General features: G+C 32.0%; 1 protein-coding gene across 1 annotated transcript in view; it reads right to left on the bottom strand.

Moving 5' to 3' along the window:
* Nucleotides 1-2,896: 2,896 nt before the first annotated feature.
* Nucleotides 2,897-23,359, bottom strand: part of LOC148311213 (putative G protein-coupled receptor Mth-like 1) — a 190,345-nt gene continuing 169,882 nt past the window's right edge. The window contains exons 3-6 of the mRNA XM_088256913.1: nt 17,388-17,572; nt 8,940-9,078; nt 5,177-5,348; nt 2,897-4,509 (exon numbers count right to left, since the gene is read on the bottom strand). Coding sequence (XP_088113039.1) covers nt 4,324-4,509; nt 5,177-5,348; nt 8,940-9,078; nt 17,388-17,572 — 682 coding nt within the window. The 3' untranslated portion in view covers nt 2,897-4,323. The remainder of the gene's footprint in view (nt 4,510-5,176; nt 5,349-8,939; nt 9,079-17,387; nt 17,573-23,359) is intronic.

Raw genomic sequence — 23,359 nt, 5'->3', positions numbered from 1 at the left:
TATTTCTCTTTCCCTGCTCTTGATTTCCAGTGCCCATAAAATCACTGTCATCGAAAGGGTAGACTACAAACTCTTTTAAATGCGACTCCATAGTATCTAAGAGAGCCGAATTGGCTTATAGACGTTGTATGCTTCGACTACAACTACCATGGGTAAAGTGATCTTATCAACTCGTAACCAGAGTACTAAATTTAGCGAGCGTGCCTTTGCTGTTGCAAGACACGTGGCATACTCTTCCACCAGCAGTTAAAAACAGTGAGAGTGGGATGATCTTTAGAATAAAATAAAATAAAACGCATTCGTTTTGCTAGATCATTTGCTTAATTCTCTTTTCCCTAATTTTATCACAGCGAAGCGGCCTTTATGTGCTATTTTACGAAAATGGCACTATCTAAAATTATTATTATGACATTAAATTGAATTATCATTTGAATCAGCATTTATGGTGTGACATTGTATCATCATCACTTAGCAATTAAACTTCCTATACTTACAGAGGTGGGACTTTGCTGTCAATGGAGATAATAGATAGAACTGTTTTGCCATTCATATGCGTGCGTATGCACGCATATGAATGGCAAAACAGTTCTAAAACAGCCCGTATGGGCCATGAGATTATATCAATTATCCATTTGCCATTCATATGCGTATGCACGCATATGAATGGCAAAACAGTTCTATCTATTATCTCCATTGAACAGTTCTAAAACAGCCCGTATGGGCCATGAAATTATATCAATTATCTATTTGCCATTCATATGCGTATGCACGCATATGAATGGCAAAACAGTTCTAAAACAGCCCGTATGGGCCATGAGATTATATCAATTATCAAAGCAAACATTTCTTCCTCAAGACCAAATTACCCTTTAAGAAATAAAAGTTTGCTTAAAAAGAGTCAAGATAAAAAAAAATTATAAGATACAAGTTACATAAATCTGTTACATATGTATTAAGTTATTTAAACAAATACAGATGCAAATGGTTACTTATTCAAATAAATCTGATATATATTTTAAAAGGATTCTCTTTCTTAATATTTATTTTAACCAGAGTGGGTTTCAGTATCAGAGCAACACATATTAGTCAAATATTCAACAGATACAGTGGCAGGCATTAATTTTGGTTGAAAATAAATGTTTTATTTTTAAAATTAATATCTCTTTAACAATTTAAAAATAAATATTTTCTTCAACGAGCATTCATAATTGTGTGTATGTAATTTTTAAAGCACTTAGTTGCCTCCCTTACAAATTCCATTTTATTTATCATTCCATCTGGCGTCAGGGGGGGTGGAGGGGGATTAATGATTCCCATAGAAGCCATGCCCGTGTAGTATTGCTGTTTTGAAATATTACCACTCATGGTAGGATTAAAACTTTTAAATATTTGTAAAATATGACTGAAAAATAAAACATAATATGACATTTGAAGACTCCGAGAAAAATTTGAAATGTTTATCTACAAATATAATTTCACCCTTAATAACTAAACATTCGTCTGGCGGACTACGTAATAAAAAACGTGAAACTTATCAAAAGTATTTATAAAAAATAGGAACCGGTTACATGGCACTTAAGTTTGGTTTATTAGGAATGAATGTAAGAGACATTTAACAATAAATCACTATTCCGCACAGCTACTACATATGTCAATATTGTACGATCCACAAATGACATTGTATATACAAATATAGTTTAGTTATATAGGGTCAAAGTAAATCAGTTTTGATATTTTTGAAGCCAATGTCTTTATATTTAAAAACACACTAAGGACGGGTGTTTTTTACTAGCTGGCGACGGGATTTGATAATTATGTACATATAGTTAAGACCTTAACAAAAATATTGTACTTATTCATATAAAAACATTAAATATGTAATTCCTTCTCTTCTGAATTTGAAATGAGACCAGTGCAAAAGGTAAAAATACCCTTCCCGTACTCAAGCATCAATTGACCAAACAGGTAAAAGTACCTTTCCTGTCCTTAGTGTGTTAAGACTTTTTGACTGCTCTCTCTACCTGTGTAATCAAATTTATTTCTGGCTTCATCTTTATAAATATATGTGTAAATCTTTCTTGTTAAAATTTTTAAATCTCCTGAAGTGATTCACCAATTGTTTTGAAATTTTGACACAATGTTGCACTCAAATTCATAATTCATAATCATAAAATTTTTACCCAACATATACGTTGAATTTTAGGTTATCTATGATTTTGCACGAAATAAATTAAATATTGAATAAAAAAATAAAATAACTCAAAAACAGCCGAGTTTACAAGAACTCACTCGGCAAGAGCTACATAAATACTTACTCTTCGCTAAACAGCATCGGTGGTTCTGTAATTTTCATGCGGGACAGCATGCATTTATCTAATAAATCGACTAAGAATATCAGAGGATCCTCGGGTTGACTAATTATCACATGTTCCAAAAGAAAATCGAGCAGTTCCTTTACTCTGTGTTTACTCAAATATTTCTCACAGTCTGATTTTGTACGTAGAGGTTTTATTTGATTCATTTTGAAATGTCAAGAGACTAGTAAAATTTTGGCAGATGAAATTTTAAAAATAGAATAATTGTTTTACTTTTTCACAATCCATTTTCAAAAATATTTTGCGGAGAAATTTTATTTTATAGTACTTACTTTTATTTTATTTTAAATATCCTTATCTGTGTTGTCCTTAAGTCTTACTCGCAATAATAGAATTCAGTAAGCGTCTGGCTGCACTGAGAGCCCAAAGAGACTTCACGCCCAATTTTTTTTTTAGAATATGTACTGAAAGATTCTTTTTATATATATTTTTTTAACTCCTTATCTTTCAATAACACTTTTCTTTTGGATTTAGTAATTTCATATAAAATAGAAGGATAGTGAAATAAAATTGGTAAAATATCTTGAAAATAACATTTATTTATTTTTAAATAGAAGTTTGGCAAGTTTTTTTTTGTTTTTTTTTTTATAAACTTTGCACATTGTCACTACTATAAACACATTTAGCTATCTGTTAAGGTAAAATTTAAATTAAAAGAAAAGGAATGACCTAAGAAATGCAGGTTTCTTATAATTTGCCGAAATTGGAAGTGTGTATAATAAAAAGCTTCAGAAGACATTTCTAAGTAATATCTCCAACAAAGAAATGTTTTAATACTGAAAAATAAATAAGCTACGGCAGTAAGAGAGTAAATAAAGCCATTCATAGTTGACACTGAAGTAAAGCTTTCTTATTTAGTATAAAAATATTTTAAATAAGCAACAAAAATTACTATAAATTAAAGTTGCCCTTTAAGTCATCGAATGATGTTGTTTTTCACGAGACGGGAAAAACACAAATTCAAATAAAAGCTAAGTCTAAGTATCGTTGTTTACACTTTAAAAGTAAGCCTAAAGATGACTAAAACTTCTATAACATTAAAGAAGTCAATTATGATAATCAAATAATCTTGTACCATTAAATTATCAAAATATCTGCACATTTGAAAATGTGCATACTAAAATCATATATTTACAATTAATATTACAGGTAAGTGTTAGTCAAAACAATCTAAACATCTTATGTACACGACTTATATAATATATAAATTATACTTACAGCTTCAATGCTGTTATTTTTTGTTTATCACAAAAAATAATTCATCTTATGCAGGATACAATTTAGCCTCATAATATTCGGAGCTGCTATTTGAAAAGTAACATTTTACATATTACACTGATTCTACATTTTGAAAATCTGCTATCTTGTTACTATTCGAATTTGTCCATATAAAAATACACCTAACATCTATCCAACGAGACATTCACTACAACATCCAATTGTTAAACCTAGATATATTAATTATTTTTAAATCTTAAAAAAAAATGCTTAAACCATTTTTGTGACTCAATTATTTTTTTATGGTTACAAATATTATGAAAAAAATGTTCAGTATAATTTGTGCACGGAATGGTTGAGATTTTAACTATAATTTAATAACATTGAATTAAGTAGCTAAAATACTTTCTCTTACAAATTACAAAGCTCGGAAATGAAAAAATATAAATTGTGCAATGGTATTTACGATTAAATCTTAAGTATTTCAATGGTTGCATCCCTTATAGATCTGGTTTACTTTTGTCCATATAATTGTGCCAAATAATGACTAAAGCGGAAAATAGTTTTATGCAATGAAAGTACACAAGTCTTCGAGTCCGTTAATTTCGTGAGTATTAGAGCTTAATCCTAAAAATGATGGGATAATTCTACAATGTTTGTATTTCAATAAAGGATGATGCTTTGGTTGGCTAAGAATAAGTCTTTAAATTCTCCTACGGCAGATAGGATTTTAACACACTGTCTCCATGGGTATTTTAATGTTGGAATTATTGGTGTTGGCTATGGTGTTGTTGGTGACGGAATCTCCCATCGAAGGTAATCCTTGCGAGGAGGAATTCATCGGAGCTCCAGTAGTGTTGGTAACGTTGCTACGAAACTTCTTCAGGCACCACAACTTCTTTACAGCAGCCCAGACCTGAGAGAGAAAACACAATTAGTTAATGATGGGTAAATTTTGTAATAAAATATTTAATTATTATTTTGATAAATTTCTGCTAAAAACTTATTTATTACACAAAATCCTTATATTTGGTGCAGAATAAAACAGGACCAATAAACTCTAAAGCTTCTAGATTTAGAGGATTGTCTTAGAGGTAGGATAGTAAGGGAAGATAAATGTGAAAAATGCATCACAAACACCCAGACCAATGGAAAATATTTTTTTTTACAATTTAAAAATAGTAATATAATTCAAATGTAACTTTGTTTTAAAATCACTATAAATATTTTGTTATAACTCAATTATAATGTCTACCGATTTCGAAGCTAACCGCTTCTTTATCAAGACTGCAAAATCATTTACTGTATTTATTAGTTGTAAATTAGTATTAATTGCCTTTTTAACCGTAGTAGTAGTAGGTAGACATTATAATTAATTTAGCGTGTAATATATTTAGACAGATAGCATTTTAGTATTAATCAGTCTTGATAAAGAAGCGGTTAGCTTCGAAACCGGTAGACGTTATAATTAAGTTATAATAAAATATTTATAGCGATTTAAAAACAAAGTAACATTTTAATTATAAAATGGAAAATCACAAAATTAGTGCTTCAAATATAAATTATAAAATAGTGATTGTTACCTGAGGTTGGCATCCAACTACGATGAAGATGAGAACTCCTTGGAGAGCGTTGATGAGGTCCGTGATGTACCAGACATAGTTGGGGCCCCCGATGGCCCACGAGACGACGTCAGCCACCCAGGTCACTCCCATCACCACCACTAGCTTCATGCAGACCCTTCCCAGGGCGGCCCTGCAAGTGGAAATAAACACTTTTAAAATACTACAATGCGACATATTAAAATATTAAATTAGATAGAAATATATATATATATATATATATATATATATATATATATATATATATATATATATATATATATATATATATATATATATATATATATATATATATATATATATATATATATATATATATTTACATTTCCTTACAAAACATTTATTTTTTAATTCTTTCAGACTCTTTTCATTCTTCATACGTTCAGGCATCTTATCAAACATTTTCAAACCCTTATATATTAAACAATTTTGCGACTCGGTTTTTTTCAACAATGGCAGTCTTATTTTATCCTTATTTTTAGTAATATGTTCATGACAATTTTTGTTTAAAACTATTTCATCCTTAAATAACAGTAAATAATAGTAATAATAGTATTAATTCAATATTACCCTGGACTGGTAACCTGAAGCGGAGGGTTGATCACCTTTCCTTCATGTGTTAATAATGATCAAGATAACACTGCGTTTATACAATGCAGCGCCTTATGCACCATGGGGTGCGGATAAGGGTTAGAAGAAGAAGAAGAATAATAGTAAAATAATATCTTAAGGCTGAGATCTCAAGCTTGGCTGAAGTGTTCAAATCAGAATCCCTTCAGCCGCGGTCAGGGCTGCACTTGTGTCTACACCCGATTTTTAAAAACAATATAAATTAAATATTTTTTTTTGTTTTTTAGAATATGTATAAAAAAATATTTTTATAATTTTTCCTTACCTCTCAATATCTCCTTTTTTTCAAAACCATATAATTCTTTTGAAGAAAATCTTATTTTTTCAATGCAAAAACGGTATTTTAAGACAAAGCTCAAGTACGTAAAATGTTACCTGGATTCAGAGAAAATTAAGTTGCGACTTGACGAATACTGAACCCTAAACCGTGGCTTGATTAGTACTCAAATTCATATATCACTGAACCTTTGAAATAAAAATAAAATAAAATAAGACCGTTTATTTTTTCACATAAAATCTTAGAATAAACCAGACAATTCCATGAATAACAACAAGATAATGAATATAAAATAACTCCGCAAGTATGTTTTATTATTTAAATCCTTTTATAAAATAGGCTTATTGTTGAGAAGCAATATTTTCCAACAACCGAAAATTGAGATATTGGTAAAAGTTTGAAAGAGGGTATTACGTAAATATTTTAGTAAACTTTCAAGTTCATACCTCCTGTGCCGGAAAGACGCAAATAAAGTATAAGATTTGCAACATTTTTACGTACAAATACGCAATTTACAATATTCGGAGAGCTACGAAAAGTTGTAAAAGTTTAAAAAATAAAGTTTGAACGTAGTCCTTAGTCATTTTTGGATTTGTAATTGCTTCGCTTTCGCGACAGCGACAGGCTCTAATCGCTCAAGTATTTAAGCGGTAATTATTCTTAGAAATGTCTGTCTATTAACGATGAGAATAAATAAATTACCTATTATTGTTTTGACGATTTCCTCCGTCAAAGAATACCGCTAAATGAGCCAACATGCTAGACTGTTAGTGGGTAATTAAAGTCAATAGAGAATTGAATGGCTACTCGGAGAACTGAGGACGTACGGGGAAGGATGGGAATAGCCGCTAGGCCTGTCTGTGGTCTGTTCTTTACTTTGAATGTATAAAATAATATAATGTAACTAAGTAGGAAGCTTTTGTTGGTTTTCTCTTTGAATGGATGACAATGGCTGTAGCCACATGAGACGTATTTACTCGTAGTAACCACAATTTGTGAAATTCAAAACATACACGAAATAAGATACTATTTTCTGTTAAATTCCCTTGAATTTTTTATTTATTTTTATATTCTATTCAGTAATGTCGTTAAATTTTGATATTGTAACGAAAAGGCAATTATTTTCACTATTTTGACAAGTATTTCCCAATTCAACAAACATTGATAGCCATAAAACAAAATTACAAAAACTGACTGCAAAAGCAGGTCGTAAATATTTTGTTTGAATGAATTTCGTTATACATATATCGAATGAAATAAATAATTATTTAATTCAACAAATTTGTCGGAAAAAAAATGTTACTGTGAGGGTTGTTACTTTTAACTTATAAATATTCATTCATTCAAACCCTTATCCGCACCCCAATGGTGCATAGGGCACTGCATCATATAAACGCAGTGTTATCTTGATCATTAACACATGAAGGAAAGGTGATCAGCCCTCCGCTTCAGGTACCAGTCCAGGGTAATATTGAATAAATATTAGAGTGAAAAAATCACTTATATTTATTTGACCCTCCCTGGGAATCGAACCCGGGACCTCCAGTACGGTAGCCGAGCGTGCTGACCATTACACTACGGAGGCGGACTAATATTAATCCAGAATCGTTTAAAGTGTATATATTAATTTTCAAACATTATGTTGGTTATGCAGTTTTTGTTCAAAACCCTTCAATTCAATGTCGTAGTAAATAATTGTTTTGAGTTAGAGACATGTCCTTTGACGTAATCACCGACTCGCATAAGGAATTGTAGAGGCTAATATCTGTTAATCGTATATTTCATCCGAAGTAGAACGGAAGAGGCTAGTCATTTCCCTCCGTTACCGTTTTAAGGGTAGCGAGTATCCCTACCCTCTACAAACAGTTTAATTTCACGCTTCTTGGATTGTCCCTGATTTATTCCATTGATTTCCCTAATCCATATACATATATGGCATATGTATGTAGCAGTATACAAAGTCGTTCAAGTGAATATTATTTAAACGTGTTTGTAGAATCTTCGAAGACAAAAAACAATTGTAATAAAAAATTTATATTATCCACTGACACTTCGTGATGGAATTGCATTTTTAATTTATTATTAGATTAAAACCAATATGTTTAGCTTTTCCACTTTTTTTTCCACCAGTCTGATGATGTCGGTAACGACGAAACCCGGTCGCTGGTCAAATAAAAAAGTGGAAAAGCTAAAAATATTGGTTTTAATCTAATAATAAATGTAATAAAAAAGTGAATATTTATCGTCGCTCTACTGACTAACCGTCGCGACTGTAAAATACGTCAAACGTACATACGACGCGTCGTATGTACGTTTGACGTATTTTACAGAACAGTGTTTTATGTTACTTTTTCTACTACTACTCATTTCACCTGAAAAGTAAACTATGCTATCCGTAGCGGTTTGTAAAAATGAAATAAAACATTTTGCGTTTATTAATTATCGTCTTTATTGATATAGGTAAAAAATGTTCTTGATTCGTTCATTTCGAGATTTTTTTTAAATCGCTACACGTTAAACAGCGAATAATACAGATCGCATGCATGCTTAGATTTTTTCATACGTTCCTAATTGAAATATCGGAAAAACAAACCTCCGGCTTTAACAGACACCCCTCCCCTAAACTAGTCCGTTATATCAAGGTTTTACTGTACAATGACAGATAAAAAAAGAGCTTAAATATTCGCATACGACCTTTTTTATTCTTAGCTACCGACCGAGGGTAAATAACACATTTAAAGAAATAGGTATTTACCAAGAGATTAATAATTTGTTGTGTGCGAAATGAATAAATAAAATATAAAAAGTAAACGTTACCTTTCAGTTGTAGATTTGACGTCCTCTCTCTTCCAGAGTCCACAAGTCAGTTGCCTGGCAGTAGAAGCAAACAGCATCAGGTTCACGAGGAGCAGGAAACCAATCGGCCCGAAGAAGAATGTCAAGATTTCCATGTCACCTGAAGAGAAAATATACAATATAATATTCAACTCATCAAAAAGAGTAAAGAAATATAGCATAATGTAGTTTGAAAGCTCCCGCCACGTTCTCAACTCCGGTATAGAAAATCTTGGTTTCCATTGGGACCCATCCATTAAAATAAAATAAATATTCATTAAAATGAAATTTTGAATCATATATCGGTATTTAATTGATTGACACGCACTTTCTCACAATCAAATATTAAAAAAAAATATTACTAATGCTTACAATATCCCTATCACTGTCAGCGGGGCATGTAAGTATTAATTATCTTACTGGTTTGTACAATCTACCACCATGTTCTTAATACCCAGGGTGAGTTCACTGGAGCTGTCTATGGTTGGATTGGGAAAGCTTTTATTTAGCAGAGACCCTTTTATTTGTATGTATGTATGTATGGTCTTACATACATATCTTCCTAACCGGATTATTTTACATACTGGGAAACGCCAGAAACATGATTATAGCTATAGATGATAATCTATAAGCTACAGCTTGATAATATAGAACAGTCTCTACAATAGCTTCCGCGGCATTACAATACGGCACTCCACTTCCCTTTAGACTCAGCCGGTTGACGAAGTTTTTCTTCTTTCCTTTTTTATTTATTTTTATTTATTTAATATATTTACATTTTTAAGTATAACTAAATACATTTTAAACATTTATTCATATGGAAAACTTTGGTATTTCGATTCGCTGTGCCTCTCCAAAAAAGAGATAGAGCTCTTGTTGAGACTGATTCTTCTTTAAAATATTTATTTTAATCTATCATTATCATCTTCATGTCATAATCCACATCTGAATTAGCGCCCTTGAGGTAGTATTTTACGAAAATAGCACTATATAAATTATCCTAAATTATTATTTTAATTGTTGAGGATACACAAAAACGCTATTGAATTTATGTATAATTAAAATGTAACATCACTATAAATATTTTATTATAACTTAATTATAATGTATACCGGTTTCGAAGCTAACCGCTTCTTTATCAAGACTGATTAATACTGTAAACATTATAATTAAGTTATAATAAAATATTTATAGTGATTTTAAAACAAGTTACATTTTAATTATAAAATGGAAAATCACAAAGTTAGTGCTTCAAATATAAATTATACAATTGAATTTGATAGCTCCGCGTAACCTCATTTGAACACTCTTTTAATGTATGCATTTTACTGCCATTAAATTTAAATTCTCTGTCTGCCTCCGTAGTGTACTGCGTTTATATGATGCAGTGCCCTATGCACCATTTGGGTGCAGATAAGGGTTTGAATTGAAAATTGAAAATAATAAAATAATAATAATAATACACCTCATTATAATGTAGGTATTCAATTTTGTCCGCCTTCGTAGTGTAATGGTCAGCACGCTCGGCTACCGTTCTGGAGGTCCCGGGTTCGATTCCCAAGGGGGGTAAAATAAATATAAGTGATTTTTTCACTGTAATATTTATTCAATATTACCATGGACTGGTACCTGAAGCGGAGGGCTGATCACCTTTCCTTCATGTGTAAACGATCAAGATAACACTGCGTTTATATGACACAGTGCCCTATGCACCATTGGGGTGCGGATAAGGGTTTTATTATTATTTATTATTATTCAAATATCGCAATATGGTGACATACAGAAATTTTCAGTGAGTATTGACTTTTACTAGGGTACTAGAGTTTAGGAACCAGTATATGGTAATTGAAGTTTTAATATATGTATGTAACTTTTATAATAAATATTCTTATATTTGAAATACATTAATCAATTATAATTTAAATTTAAACGCAGATTTCTAAATTCTCAGAAAATGTAAAGGTTATAATCATAACTTACATAAAAAGTAAATATGGACATTTATACGGCTTTAAAAAAACCTTACATGAAGTTTGTTACGAATGAATACCAAAATTTTGTTTTTAATCTTACTCAGTTCGATTTATTCAATATTATTATAAAGTTATAATTTTGATTGTTATAACCTTTCTTGGTTTGATTTTTCTGATTCAAGGAATACTTTTTGTTTTTAATAGATTTATTCTAAGAAAATTTATAAATAGTCTTAACTGTAATATGAAAGATTACATGCTATTAAGCCGACATTTCTTAAAAAAAAACTTTAATAAAAAGACAGCTATTGTTTTGTGGATTAATTACTTTTTTAACACGCACGATTTCTTCCTTAAGGGGTACTGCAACCAATTTTAATATGTACATATTTCGTTGAGCATAAAACTTTACTTACGATTTTTTTTAAATAAAATAAAATACAGAAAGAATTAGTAACTATGAAATAAATCAAACAAACAATTATTACAAATATAATAAAACAATAAATATATAGTCTATTCTATTTATTTTATTCCATTTTATTTTATTTGGCCAGTGACCGGTTTTCGTCGTTACCCGGTCACTGGTCAAATAAAATAAAAGTGGAAAAAAATCAAATAAGTTGTTTTATTATATAAAATGCAGTTCCACCAAGAAATGTCAGTACAAAACATAAATATTATTTAAAAATCTTGTATCAACATAAAAATTAAACACTTGTGCAAGGCCATTTTTAGAGTTTATGAATTTAAACACGACTAGTTGAGTCGTTTTTCATATATAATTTAATAAATGTATCATTCTATATAAAGTATTAACTACATTTAAAAAAAAACCTTCCCTATCATTACTGTTCTACCTGCAGACAAACCTCTTAAATTTGGGACTTTGCGGGTTATTCCTTTATTTTTATTTTTAAATACAGGTTAAAATACAATATCTATTAAAATACAATGTTGCGGTGCCCCTTAAATGAAACGTTTGTTAATTACCTTTTTTGTGTATGTATAGACACAGTTATTGAATAGATCATTAGAGTTTATCACAGTTATTTTACCATAATATAGGCTAATGAGTTGTTAAAGATTACGGAATAATGGCCACAATTTATTTTCTCCAAAAAAATACAGTTAGATATTGTACTCCCTTCATACTAATGCAAGTAAGTAATACAATACACACGGAAGCTAAGCGGCAGTGCTAGTCCCAACACTGATGTATGAAAGTGAAACAAGGAATTGGCAAAAGAAGGATGGAACCAGAGTAAATGTGAATGTGTAGAAGAAATGATGTACAACCGAGTTAAAAACCGGCCAACGAAAGGGGTAGAAGAAGAAGAATTAGGCGAAATCCTTAATCAGTATTAGGGGAGATAATCTCATATAAAGAAGGCAAATAACATGAAGAACGTCATAATATTTTTAGTGTATACATTTTTTTTTGACAAATTCTGTATTTGCTAGAGCAGAGTTATTTATATGAAGATTTTTAAACTGATATCTCAAACATAGGTGAAGACGATCTTTCCAATTGAAGCATAAATATAATTTCCGAAATTTGAGTAGTGTGATTTTAAATCACGGAATGAATGGTTAATGTTACACAGTGTATAAAATGATCACTTAAATCAGACAATGATAGGTGACCTCTGTGATTCCCCAGACTCCATATTTTTGTTTGAGATATCAATAAAAAAAATCTTGATAGAGAAATTGTTAAAATTCTATATTTAATAAAATAATAATCGTTTTAGACAATTTTCGGTGAACAGAAATTCGTTATAAAGAAGTTTAACCGTAGGTACTTTCTTTTGTAGGCCCATCTACAGTATCTACTCAATGAATTAGGGCCACCCATTATTTTTTTGAATACTCTGAAACCTTTTGGATTATTATATTTATTTTACATAAATACTTTAAGTTTTCTATTGACATCTAATATCATGTATATTACCTTCAATAATATGTAAAATATACCTGGATTATTTAAGCCTTTACAAAATTTCAAACCCTTTTTCTGACAAAGGTCCCTAATTAGCACAGGTAGACAGATAGTTGAAAGTTAAAAAAATAGTCCTATCTCATTTATTAGTGAAGTTTCTTGAGTTCTGGTTATTGTTTTGTTCAGAGAGATTATATAGTTATCGTGTCTTGTGAAAAAAACTTAATTTTTAATTTTAGTTCATAAAGTATAATTTTTTTTTGTAAACACAGGTGTTTTTTTTGAAAAGGACAAAATGGGAAAAAGTAAAGACATTTCTAGGGAAAAAAAGTCTAGTGTTATAGTGCTACTGAAATTAGGAATACTATCTAATAGAGAAATTTCAAAAAAAGAAAACGTTTCTCGTCAAACAGTGGACAGAATTTCAAAATCAATAAAAAATCAGTCACCCGCCACCAGCAATCGGCGAAAGAACTGTCGTAGGATTAGAAAAAAAACACCGAGGACTGATCGAAAAATCGTTCAAAGTGCCTTAGAAAACCGTAGTGCATCAGCAAAAACATTAAAAATAAAATTGGAAGAAGAGGGTATAAATATATCGGTATCAACACTGAGGCGACGTCTTTACGAAGTAAATCTGAAATGCAGGCGCCCCGTAAAAGTACCAAAATTGACACCACGAATGAAAGCGGATCGATTAAAATGGGCCAGGCTACATCGAAATTACTCGGTAGATGATTGGAAAAAGGTATTTATTTAAATTGAATTTTCAACATATCATTTTAGTAAATAAACTTATATATTTGAATTAAACTTAAATTTTCATTATTTATCAGGTCATCTTTAGTGATGAGTGCCGGTTAGAAGCCGTGACAGAGAGCCGTCGATTCGTCAGGAGAACACCAATGGAACGTTACAATGAGGCCTGTGTGGTAAAAGTTATCAAACACCCCCCTGCAACAATGATATGGTCATGTATTATTAACAATTTACCTGGGCCGTTGTTTTTCGTGGAAGGAACAATGAACCAAAATTCCTATAAGCAGGTCCTCGAACGAATTTTATTGCCCTTCTACCATACACTCGACCCAACAGAAGGTCCATACACCTTCATGCAGGATGGGGCACCTTGCCACCGGGCTAAATCAATAATAAAATTTTTGTCTAACAAAAATCTGCCTTTGCTCCCCTGGCCTGGAAATTCTCCGGACCTTAATCCTATAGAAAACGTATGGAGCATGTTAAAAAATAAGGTATACTCATTTCCAAATCCGACAGTAGACTGTCTAAAAAAAAATATTCAAAAAATTTGGTCAGAAGACGAAGAAATAAAAAACACGATAAAACAGTGCATTTTAAGTATGCCAAAAAGAATTGAGGCAGTTATTTCTGCCAAAGGTGGAAATACTAAATACTAACTATATTTATATGAAAATATATGCATAATTGAAGCGTAATAAAGTGTTCATGTGTAAATAAAATTCAATGTTGTTTTATTCAAGGTTTTCTCTGAGTTATTCCTGTTTGAATTGAGAAATTGCGCAAAATTCTGCGTGGCCCTAATTCATTGAGTAGATACTGTATAGTGGTATGCCCAGGTAGGCCTGCACAATGCACATGGCCTAGGGTCTTAGGCACCTCGCGTTGGAGCAAAAAACTAAACAAACGGCCACAAATCTTACCTCACTTGTATAATAAAAGTATCAAGACAATAGAGCACTTAATTCCATAAATCACGACGAACACCCAAATAATGAAGAGTGTAATGTAATATTTTATTGCAAATAATTAAGGACAAGTGGCCCAATTTGTGTCGAGTAGAAGATCACGTTGTAAATAACGGAGGTGGGAGTAAATTGTGCCTCTCAAATCATAAGTGACGTAATTATCTCACTGGCTCATAAATATCATTTGAGTAAGTCAGGCCGTTTGCTAAAAGTGATAAAAATGAGTTGCAATTACGGAGTTCGCGATCCTCCGCAGATTTATCTGAAGAGTTGATGCTGTGAGTTATTGATTCGTATTAATATAACACGCAAGTGCCGTGTTAGACGACACAAGAGTCATTCAGACGGAATTACAAACACGCTTCTTTAACGAGATAATATTTTTCGAAGTGTTTAATTTCGTCGTTTTTATTTAGGGGAAATAATGTATTAAATATTATTGCTTCGTAAATGTATATGTATTCTGCTATCAAGCTTAGGCGGAATGGTGAACGTTACATAAGTATATAATACATAAGTATATAAGTGATCCCTTAAGCTAGCCGATGAGAGGCCGTACGAATAGTTAATCCCTAAAAAAAAACAATATTTCTTACAATTTCTTAAACTTTAAAATTGTTTCGATTCTGTGAGACATCAATAAATAATCGAAATAATAGAACATAGGATTTATGTAATTGAAATTGTTCGCGTTTAAAACTTTTAAGATTTATTGGAATAAAAGGAGCTTACTCTACAATACTACAAATTTTAAAAAATGTCTATTTATCATATGTGTATTAATCTCACGAACATAAATACATACACAATAACTCACACAATGATAAATATTAACATTTTATTTGCATACTTTCCTGGTAATACAAAACTTTTTATAACCAATCCTAATATTTATTTGTCATACATATACTCGTATATATTTTGCATTTTTTTATATATGTCATGATCCGTTTTTACGTAATTCTAATCCATTTAATTATTATTTACAATTCGTGGATTGGTTCTTTTCTGCGTAGCGCCCAACAAATGTCAACTAACGTAAAGTCTTAAAATTCACAGTGCGCGAAAATGTCCTTTTGATTATTATAATATTACTAATATCCACATTTTAAACGCCTTTAGAAAATTCGTCTAACAGAGTAAAAAATATTTTGCATTATTTTTTAATAAAATATGTACAAAATACATGAATAGTATTATGAAAAGTTGAACCCGAATATCGCATACTACGCGACCTGATCAGTAGTAACGACGAATTAAAAGAGGAAACATTCTAACGATGATTACATTAGAATTTTTATCGAAGGGGAAAACTCAAAAGTTGAACGACTTTCTCTTTTTCGCATGCAGTCTAAAATTTATGATTTTCATTTGCGTTCATTGTATTGTGGTTGGAATTCTCCAAAGCCAGTCAGTCCAATTTCATAGAAGTGAAGCGTGGGATCGCATTGTTCTGCTAAACAGTAAACGGTGAACACGGTCTCCATTACTAAATATTTTATCAATTTGTTTGTGAAACACAACACTCTGTGACATATGCAGCTGACGAGTGACCACATGGCCTATCAATTTATGAACGTACTCCGCTCAATGGTTAGCGAATGCAAACAGTGCTGTGTCAGTATCACACATTTCGTTCAGCAGACCGCCACTAAATACGAATAAATTCCTTGAATTATTATTTGCAATTTGCGAATGGTACCGGAAATGACAACTTTGTAATAAATGATTAAGCTTTATTTTATGCCGCCTACCCAAGTTTTGTTTACGTTAAGACGTAGTCATGATCTATTGTATAATATGTATTAACAAAACATCTCGCATTCAAACAAATAAAACCGAAGACGAACATGTCATACTCGTACATACTCTTAATTAAAATAAAATGAGCGTTTAATACATTTTAATACTAATATCATATAAAAACCTAGATAAATTGAAGATAACTACCTATTTCGTATAGAGTTTTATTTTATTTTTAGCTTTATAGAAAAGGGTGAGAAAAATTTGGCCAATTCTATCAATTTTTGGTTGCAAAATCTGTAATGCCCTTTATTAAAAAAAAAATATGAAATTGGTTTGGAAGTGCGACAATTCAACATTATATACGACAAAAAAAAATTAAATACTTTTATTTGTAGCGCTGTGAATTGAAAATTTATGTGAAGTATTTGTTTCAAAAATTTTAAAAAATGCTGATATCTCAGCAACTATGCTACTTTTACTGAGGACATGTTTTGTTTTATGTAAGCAATGACTAAATTTGTCACCAGTATCCAATTATGATAAATGATGATTTTACAGATACCTGTATAGTTTTGAGTGTAGTAGGTATCTTTATTTATTAGGCATCTTGTTTCTGATACAACTTCCGACTTAAGAAGTTCATAATTAAGAGAACAGAATATTGATCAGTGATGCATTTATTGCTTAACCCCGCTAGGATAAAAAAATATTATTATTATAATAAATATAGTACACTGATGTAAAAGCCTATATAAATTACGACGAGATAATGTTTGCTGAGTGAATTCATATGGATAAACCTATGTAACGTTTACATTGTCAAAAAAATATAAGCGATTTTTTCAATCTAATATTTATTCAATATTACCTTGGACTGGTACCTGATCACCTTCCATTCGTGTGTTAACGATCAAGATAACACTGTGTTTATATAATGCAGTGCCCTATGCACCATTGGGGTGGGATAAGAAAAAAGAGAGAACATGCCAATAAATTATAATAAAGACACAACACACTTGTGGAGAAGATAAAAAATTGTTACCATAAAACCAGCAATTCCTGACGCCGAACCTTGGGCGGAGGAAGGGGCGCAGTGGATCCGGCGGCAGTTTGTCCAGGATGGCAGCAGTGCCGGCGATCAAGAGCGGAATCCCCCAGGCAAACACTTCGTAAATCCTCAACCTGCAAACTTCCTGGCGCCTCTCCAAGCTAGTTGGTCTGAAGTCACTGTAACAAAAAAATACAAATATTTGATTTGTGGTCAGTTTTAAAAAGTTAGAAGTCGCGAAAAATTTGATGATGGTTTGAGGCAGTAAGAAGACTTCAACTTTTCACAGTTTTAGAACCCTTCTGGTTAAATATATATGCTTTCAACATATATTATTTCTAATTCGCCTTAAGGTGAATTTTTTTCATGAGACTACTAAGCAGAGATCATTTCCTATATCTTCTCTCCTTCTTCAAACCCTCGTCCATACCCTATGGTGCATAGGGCAATGATCGTTAACTAATCTTAATTAATTAATCTTAGTTAATTGATCTTGATCGTTAACACATGATGGAAAGATGATTAGCCCACCGCTTCAGGTTCAGGATAATATTGAATAAATATTAGAGCGAAATATCACTTATATTTATTTGACCCCCTCCCCTGGGAATCGGACCCGGGACCTCCAGCACGGTAGCCGAGCGTTCTGACCATTACGCTACGGAGGCGGACAATATATTCTATATACCATATTAAACATACTTCCACTCGTAGATGTCTAGAGTCTAGAGTCTGAATAGAAATCTTGCCTTCATGTAGGTAACGATCAGGTTAATACGGCGCCCTATGCATCATGGAGTACGGATGGAGGTGTTTATTTTATGCATAAGCGTTGAGAAGTAGAATACATAATGTCCTTATTACCGTGTTACAGGTGGCAGTAAAACACGTGCCATGAAAATAATTTGATTACATAGTCTCCGGAGAAATCAGTGGAATGTCGTGTGAAGATTCTCCCAGGAGAACATAAAATGATTATTGTGTAATCTCTAGATATTTATCTAATCTCGGTACCAGTTTAATTATAGCCACGTTACGACATTTCTTCCCAAGGCCGGAGGTGGTCTCGGGTCTCCTTGGACCCGGATACGATTTCTTTTCTCGATTACAGTGAAAGTGTAAATAAACTGTAATGTATATTGGAGAGAATAAAAGAATATCGGCTCCGGCTATCCACTATCCATATTAAGGATATTAAACGTGAGATTTTACGGTTCGAACTTTACCGGCATTAGACGATAAAAATAGACTGCAATAGCGGACACATTTTTAGTATAGGTGGATCGACGTTCCGCAATAAAAGTAAAAATCATGTAGCGTACGAAATTAGTAGATAGCGGAGGCGCTGATAAATGATACGATATTATTAATGGATTCAGTATGAAACTGATGCCATACTTTATAGTCACGTAGCAAGATTTTATCTCACCAACAGCTAGCGATTAAAATTTAATTTTTGAATTATCACGGTTCATTTTGTTAATAAAATCTAACTACAACGAAGGAAAGAATATTGTGAAATACGTAGTATTTAATTTTTGGCATAAAGTAGTTAATTTTTAATTAATTATTCCATATAAAACAGATATATCTCGAAATTTACATAAATAAGTTTTACAACGTACGGTTGTATTGTACAATGACAGCCCTCTATATTATTAAGGTTATCAGCTCCTGAGACGCTATTATTTGGCATAATGGCATGATTATGATTATTTCAAGTCACAAAAAGCTCAAAAAAGCTAGCTACAATAAAAAACATTCCAAGCTACATAAAACGACACGTGAAAAGTGTGGTCTGAAAAAGAAATCGCTTCACTAAATTGAACAATTTGAAAAATGCTAAAATCTTACTATTTTTAAAGAATAAAAAAAACAAGAATTACAATGAAAATATATCTGATAAACACAAGAGTTCACAAAAATTATAACAAGATCCGCAAAGGCCAAAAAATATATTTATTGATATTTCAACAGAGATATCAATAAAAATAGGATTCTTATATTTGGGTAGTATGTTTTCTAGGGATGGAAAGATTGATAAAGACATAGAAAGGAGAGTGAATGCTGGGAACAGAGTGAATGGTGCACTAAAATCAGTTTTAGCAAATAAAAATCTATCAGCGGAAGCTAAACTGGCAGTACACAATGGAGTTCTAGTTCCAACCCTTATGTATGGAAGCGAAGCATGGAGTTGGCAAAAGAAGGATGAAAGCAGACTGAATGCAGTCGAAATGCGATCCCTCAGACGAATGTGTGGCAAAACGATGTTTGATAGATGTTCGAATGATGAAATAAGGAAAGAATGTAAGGCTGAGATAAGCATTATCGATAAAATTAAGAAAGGTGTGTTGAGATGGTTTGGACATGTGGAGCGTATGAGTGAAGAAAGAACGGTTAAACAAATTTATGGAGCGAATGTAGTTGGAAAAAGAAGCAGAGGACGACCGAGGAAAACTTGGCACAATCAGGTATGTCAAATACTTGAAAGCGGCCGGGTCAGGAGTCGTAATAATCGTCGGGTATGTATGAGGAGATGCATGAATGTAGAAGAGGCAAAGAATGTTTGCAAAGACAGAGTGGTGTGGCGTTCGATTCTCTCTGCCTACCCCTGCGGGGAAGCGGCGTGATGGTTAGTTAGTTAGTTAGTTAGTATTAGTTAGTCCGTCATACTGTGTTGACATGCATTCGTTTCAATTTTTAATCAATTACCTAGCCACTTTCAGTTAAAACCATTGCATTTATCTTTCGTCTTTGTCATACCTTTGAAACTTAAAAGTCTACACAAATAAAATAATAGACGGAAGATAAAAAACAAACAAATAAATATAAGCGTAAGGACTGAAAATATTTTCGGAAATCATAAATTGTTAGAACCACTCGAAAAACTTAAGTACCTTATAATTATTAACATTATTTGATCATAAATGTAGAATATTATTTCAGTACTGAAATAATTATGTAATCTTTTGTAATTTGACATTTTTCGTCTAAATAAATTGTAGAAATTGTACCATGTCTTTTGAAGAACAAATTTGATATGTTTTTTTTTTAAATCATGCGACTTGATTGAAACATGGAGAAAACGGTAACAGCGGTAACTAATTTACAAGATTCAATCTAGCGGGTCCAATTATTTCTTCCATCTTAGTATTTACCCGGCAAAATAAGGTACAATCTACCGTAAAGTGGGTTTGCTGGCAAATGCCTCCACTAACAATAATACTAAAAGCTTTTTTCGGGAGCAAAGTGGCACTAACGCCGTGAAATCGTGGGATAGTAATAAATATGTCTCTAGACATTGGAAAATCAGGCACTCGTCACCTGTAACAGTCTATTTCTGGCCGAGGAATGTTCACAGGGAATTCATTGTTTTCTTATTTGGTAAAAATGGCTACGAACTTGACACGAATGTGTGAATTAGTTTTTCAAATTCTCTCAGTGGAGTGAAAGCGTAAGTGGGTTACACAATGGGAAACTGATTGCCTCAATAGGTCGTTGGAAATACGACACCTTATGACGCAAAGAGGGAAAATTGAGTTTTCTTCTAATTCCTTCTTCAATTCTTAAAAAGGTCATTTTTGGATACGCTGTACGTACGAAGTATTGGAATTACATCGGATCAACAGAAGGGCAATTAAAATTTCTATATACTTCCCATATATATATACACGTAATAATAAAATGTTGTATTTTTTACTTATTTGTTTTACCTAATTTATCATAATTCCACATCTTCAGTATTCTTGCAACCCTTTTAACTTAAAAACAAATACTTTACTTTTCGTATGGCAAAAAGTACAGAATTCTCTATGCCGTTGGGTCCAGATTTTTTTTTTAATTTCGATAATAATAAAAAACCTTCAGTACTCTGTATAACTTTATAAATATGCATAAAACTTGTTTGTAAATTTTTATTGAATGCACTCGAGCTATCCATCGTATGATTTGTCCTATATAATATTTTCTATCATTGCACTGGACTATATGATTATATTATACTATGAATATGAAGTAAAAATAGCGTCGGGGTCACGTTGGATTGTCCTCACTTACAAAACTATAGCGAGGCGTCATAATAGATGGTAACGTTGTAATATTTCACAATTTAATGCAATTTGCGAGTGGAATAAGCGCTAAAATTCACTCGGGACTTTCGCAATTCGCGTTTTGCCTAAGTGCACTGGAAACAGAGTTTAACCCGTAACCGACAGAAATACGTGACATTTTGTCTCATCCCTACTGTTAGTTAACGATAACTGGACAGTTAACAACGATAGTTAAATCTGTGAGGGTCGGTGGTACATTTTATAGTCCTACATAAGTCCTAAGAGGCAAATTGCGGCAGAGCCAGGGACGGTTCTCAACTAGCACAACTGGAAAGATTCTAATTTATTAATTATTTTTAAATATCTGTCATTTCAAATATTACAAAAAAAATCCTCAGCATGATGGACTTCATATAACTATATGTATAAATAAAAGATACACTTATTTGATCCGTATTTATTATAAATTAAATCAGACTTCCAAAATAAAATTATCGTCATCGATTAAGCGTCAATGTTATTTTCAATACGGAATTCTATAAAATAAACGTCTTGATAATCATATATAAGTACAGTATTCTTTTTTGGTATTAATTATCAATTATTCTAAATTAAAGACTAATAATTTCTTCTTTAATTAGACATAAATTGAGATACGATTAATTTGGCATCATTGCAGTTATTTTCTACAATTAACAATTTGAAAATCAACTGGTATGTAATTCAAGTACATACATATATGAAACATAGAGCAACATCTGTTGTGATGATTCTGTGGTCCTTTTCCCACTATTTCGCAGGTAACCTTCTCTTTTTACAAATCTACCGTCAGCGAATTCCGATGGAAACACATTGCGAAACACAGGTCGCCACTGGGCGGAGACAAGTCTTGTTTAGTGTCGAAAATCGAGAAGAATCTGTGGGACAATTCTGTATCTTTCTAGAACCGCAAGTGGCTCATTAGCTGCTGTCTCGTGAGAACATCCAGAACATCTCCGGCCATACAAACTACCAGCTAGATCCAGTGGTTCTGAACCCTTTTGAAATCAGGGAGCACTTTTGATCACAAGGAAAATTCGCGGTACACCAAAACTAAAGATTAAAAAAACATACAAAGATAACTTTTATTTAAAATGAAACCGATGATTATATTACGGAAAAGCTAAAAATTATATTAATTTAAAAAATACATAAAAACATGAATACTCTGAGGAAACTTTTTGCGGCGAAAATTATTTAATGTGACACTTGACAGCTTGTCAGTTTTTGCGAATTTCAGCGATATTAGGTCTCATATTTGATAAAGCTACTCTCATTTCATCATCCGAATTGCTTAGCCAAGGTTCACAAATCAAGGGTCACAAATCCTTTCAATGAACCTACCGTTGATGGAGCACCGTCTGTTCAAATTCCTACACATAACTCCCGTGATATTTTCAATTGTTCTTAGTATTATGATAGTATCATAAATATACTGACCGCTTTTGTGAGGTGAGCGCACACAACTTCACTTAGCAGGGGTGCTGTCATCTAGCCATTATATTTGCAACTTAAATCGCACAGTAAATGAGTAAACATTAAATTTTAAATATCATAATTTCGCGGAGCACTTGCAATAAGCTCGCGTAGAACCAGTGCTCCGCGGAGCACCGGTTAAGAACCACTGGGCTAGGATATATACTTGAAAAACCAAATGGTAAGAACTCTTACGCAAAACCATACTTCGCAGATCGCAATATTTAGATTTTGAGAATATACACGGAACGTTTCGGAAGAATCTAAGACCAGACCAGAAATTACAAGTTTTCTCGCGATACCTTGAATTTAACAGCTTTGATGTCAAAGGAAGTTTATATCTTCGGAAAGATATCAAAACATTATTGTTTACGCATCGACAAATTAAGTCATTAATTACTA

The sequence above is a fragment of the Brachycentrus maculatus genome, unplaced genomic scaffold, assembly GCF_059751285.1.
Source record: "Brachycentrus maculatus isolate JH-2025_06_01 unplaced genomic scaffold, ASM5975128v1 h1tg000069l, whole genome shotgun sequence".
In the NCBI taxonomy this organism is placed as follows: domain Eukaryota; kingdom Metazoa; phylum Arthropoda; class Insecta; order Trichoptera; family Brachycentridae; genus Brachycentrus; species Brachycentrus maculatus.
This window is presented reverse-complemented; position numbering and strand designations above follow the sequence as displayed.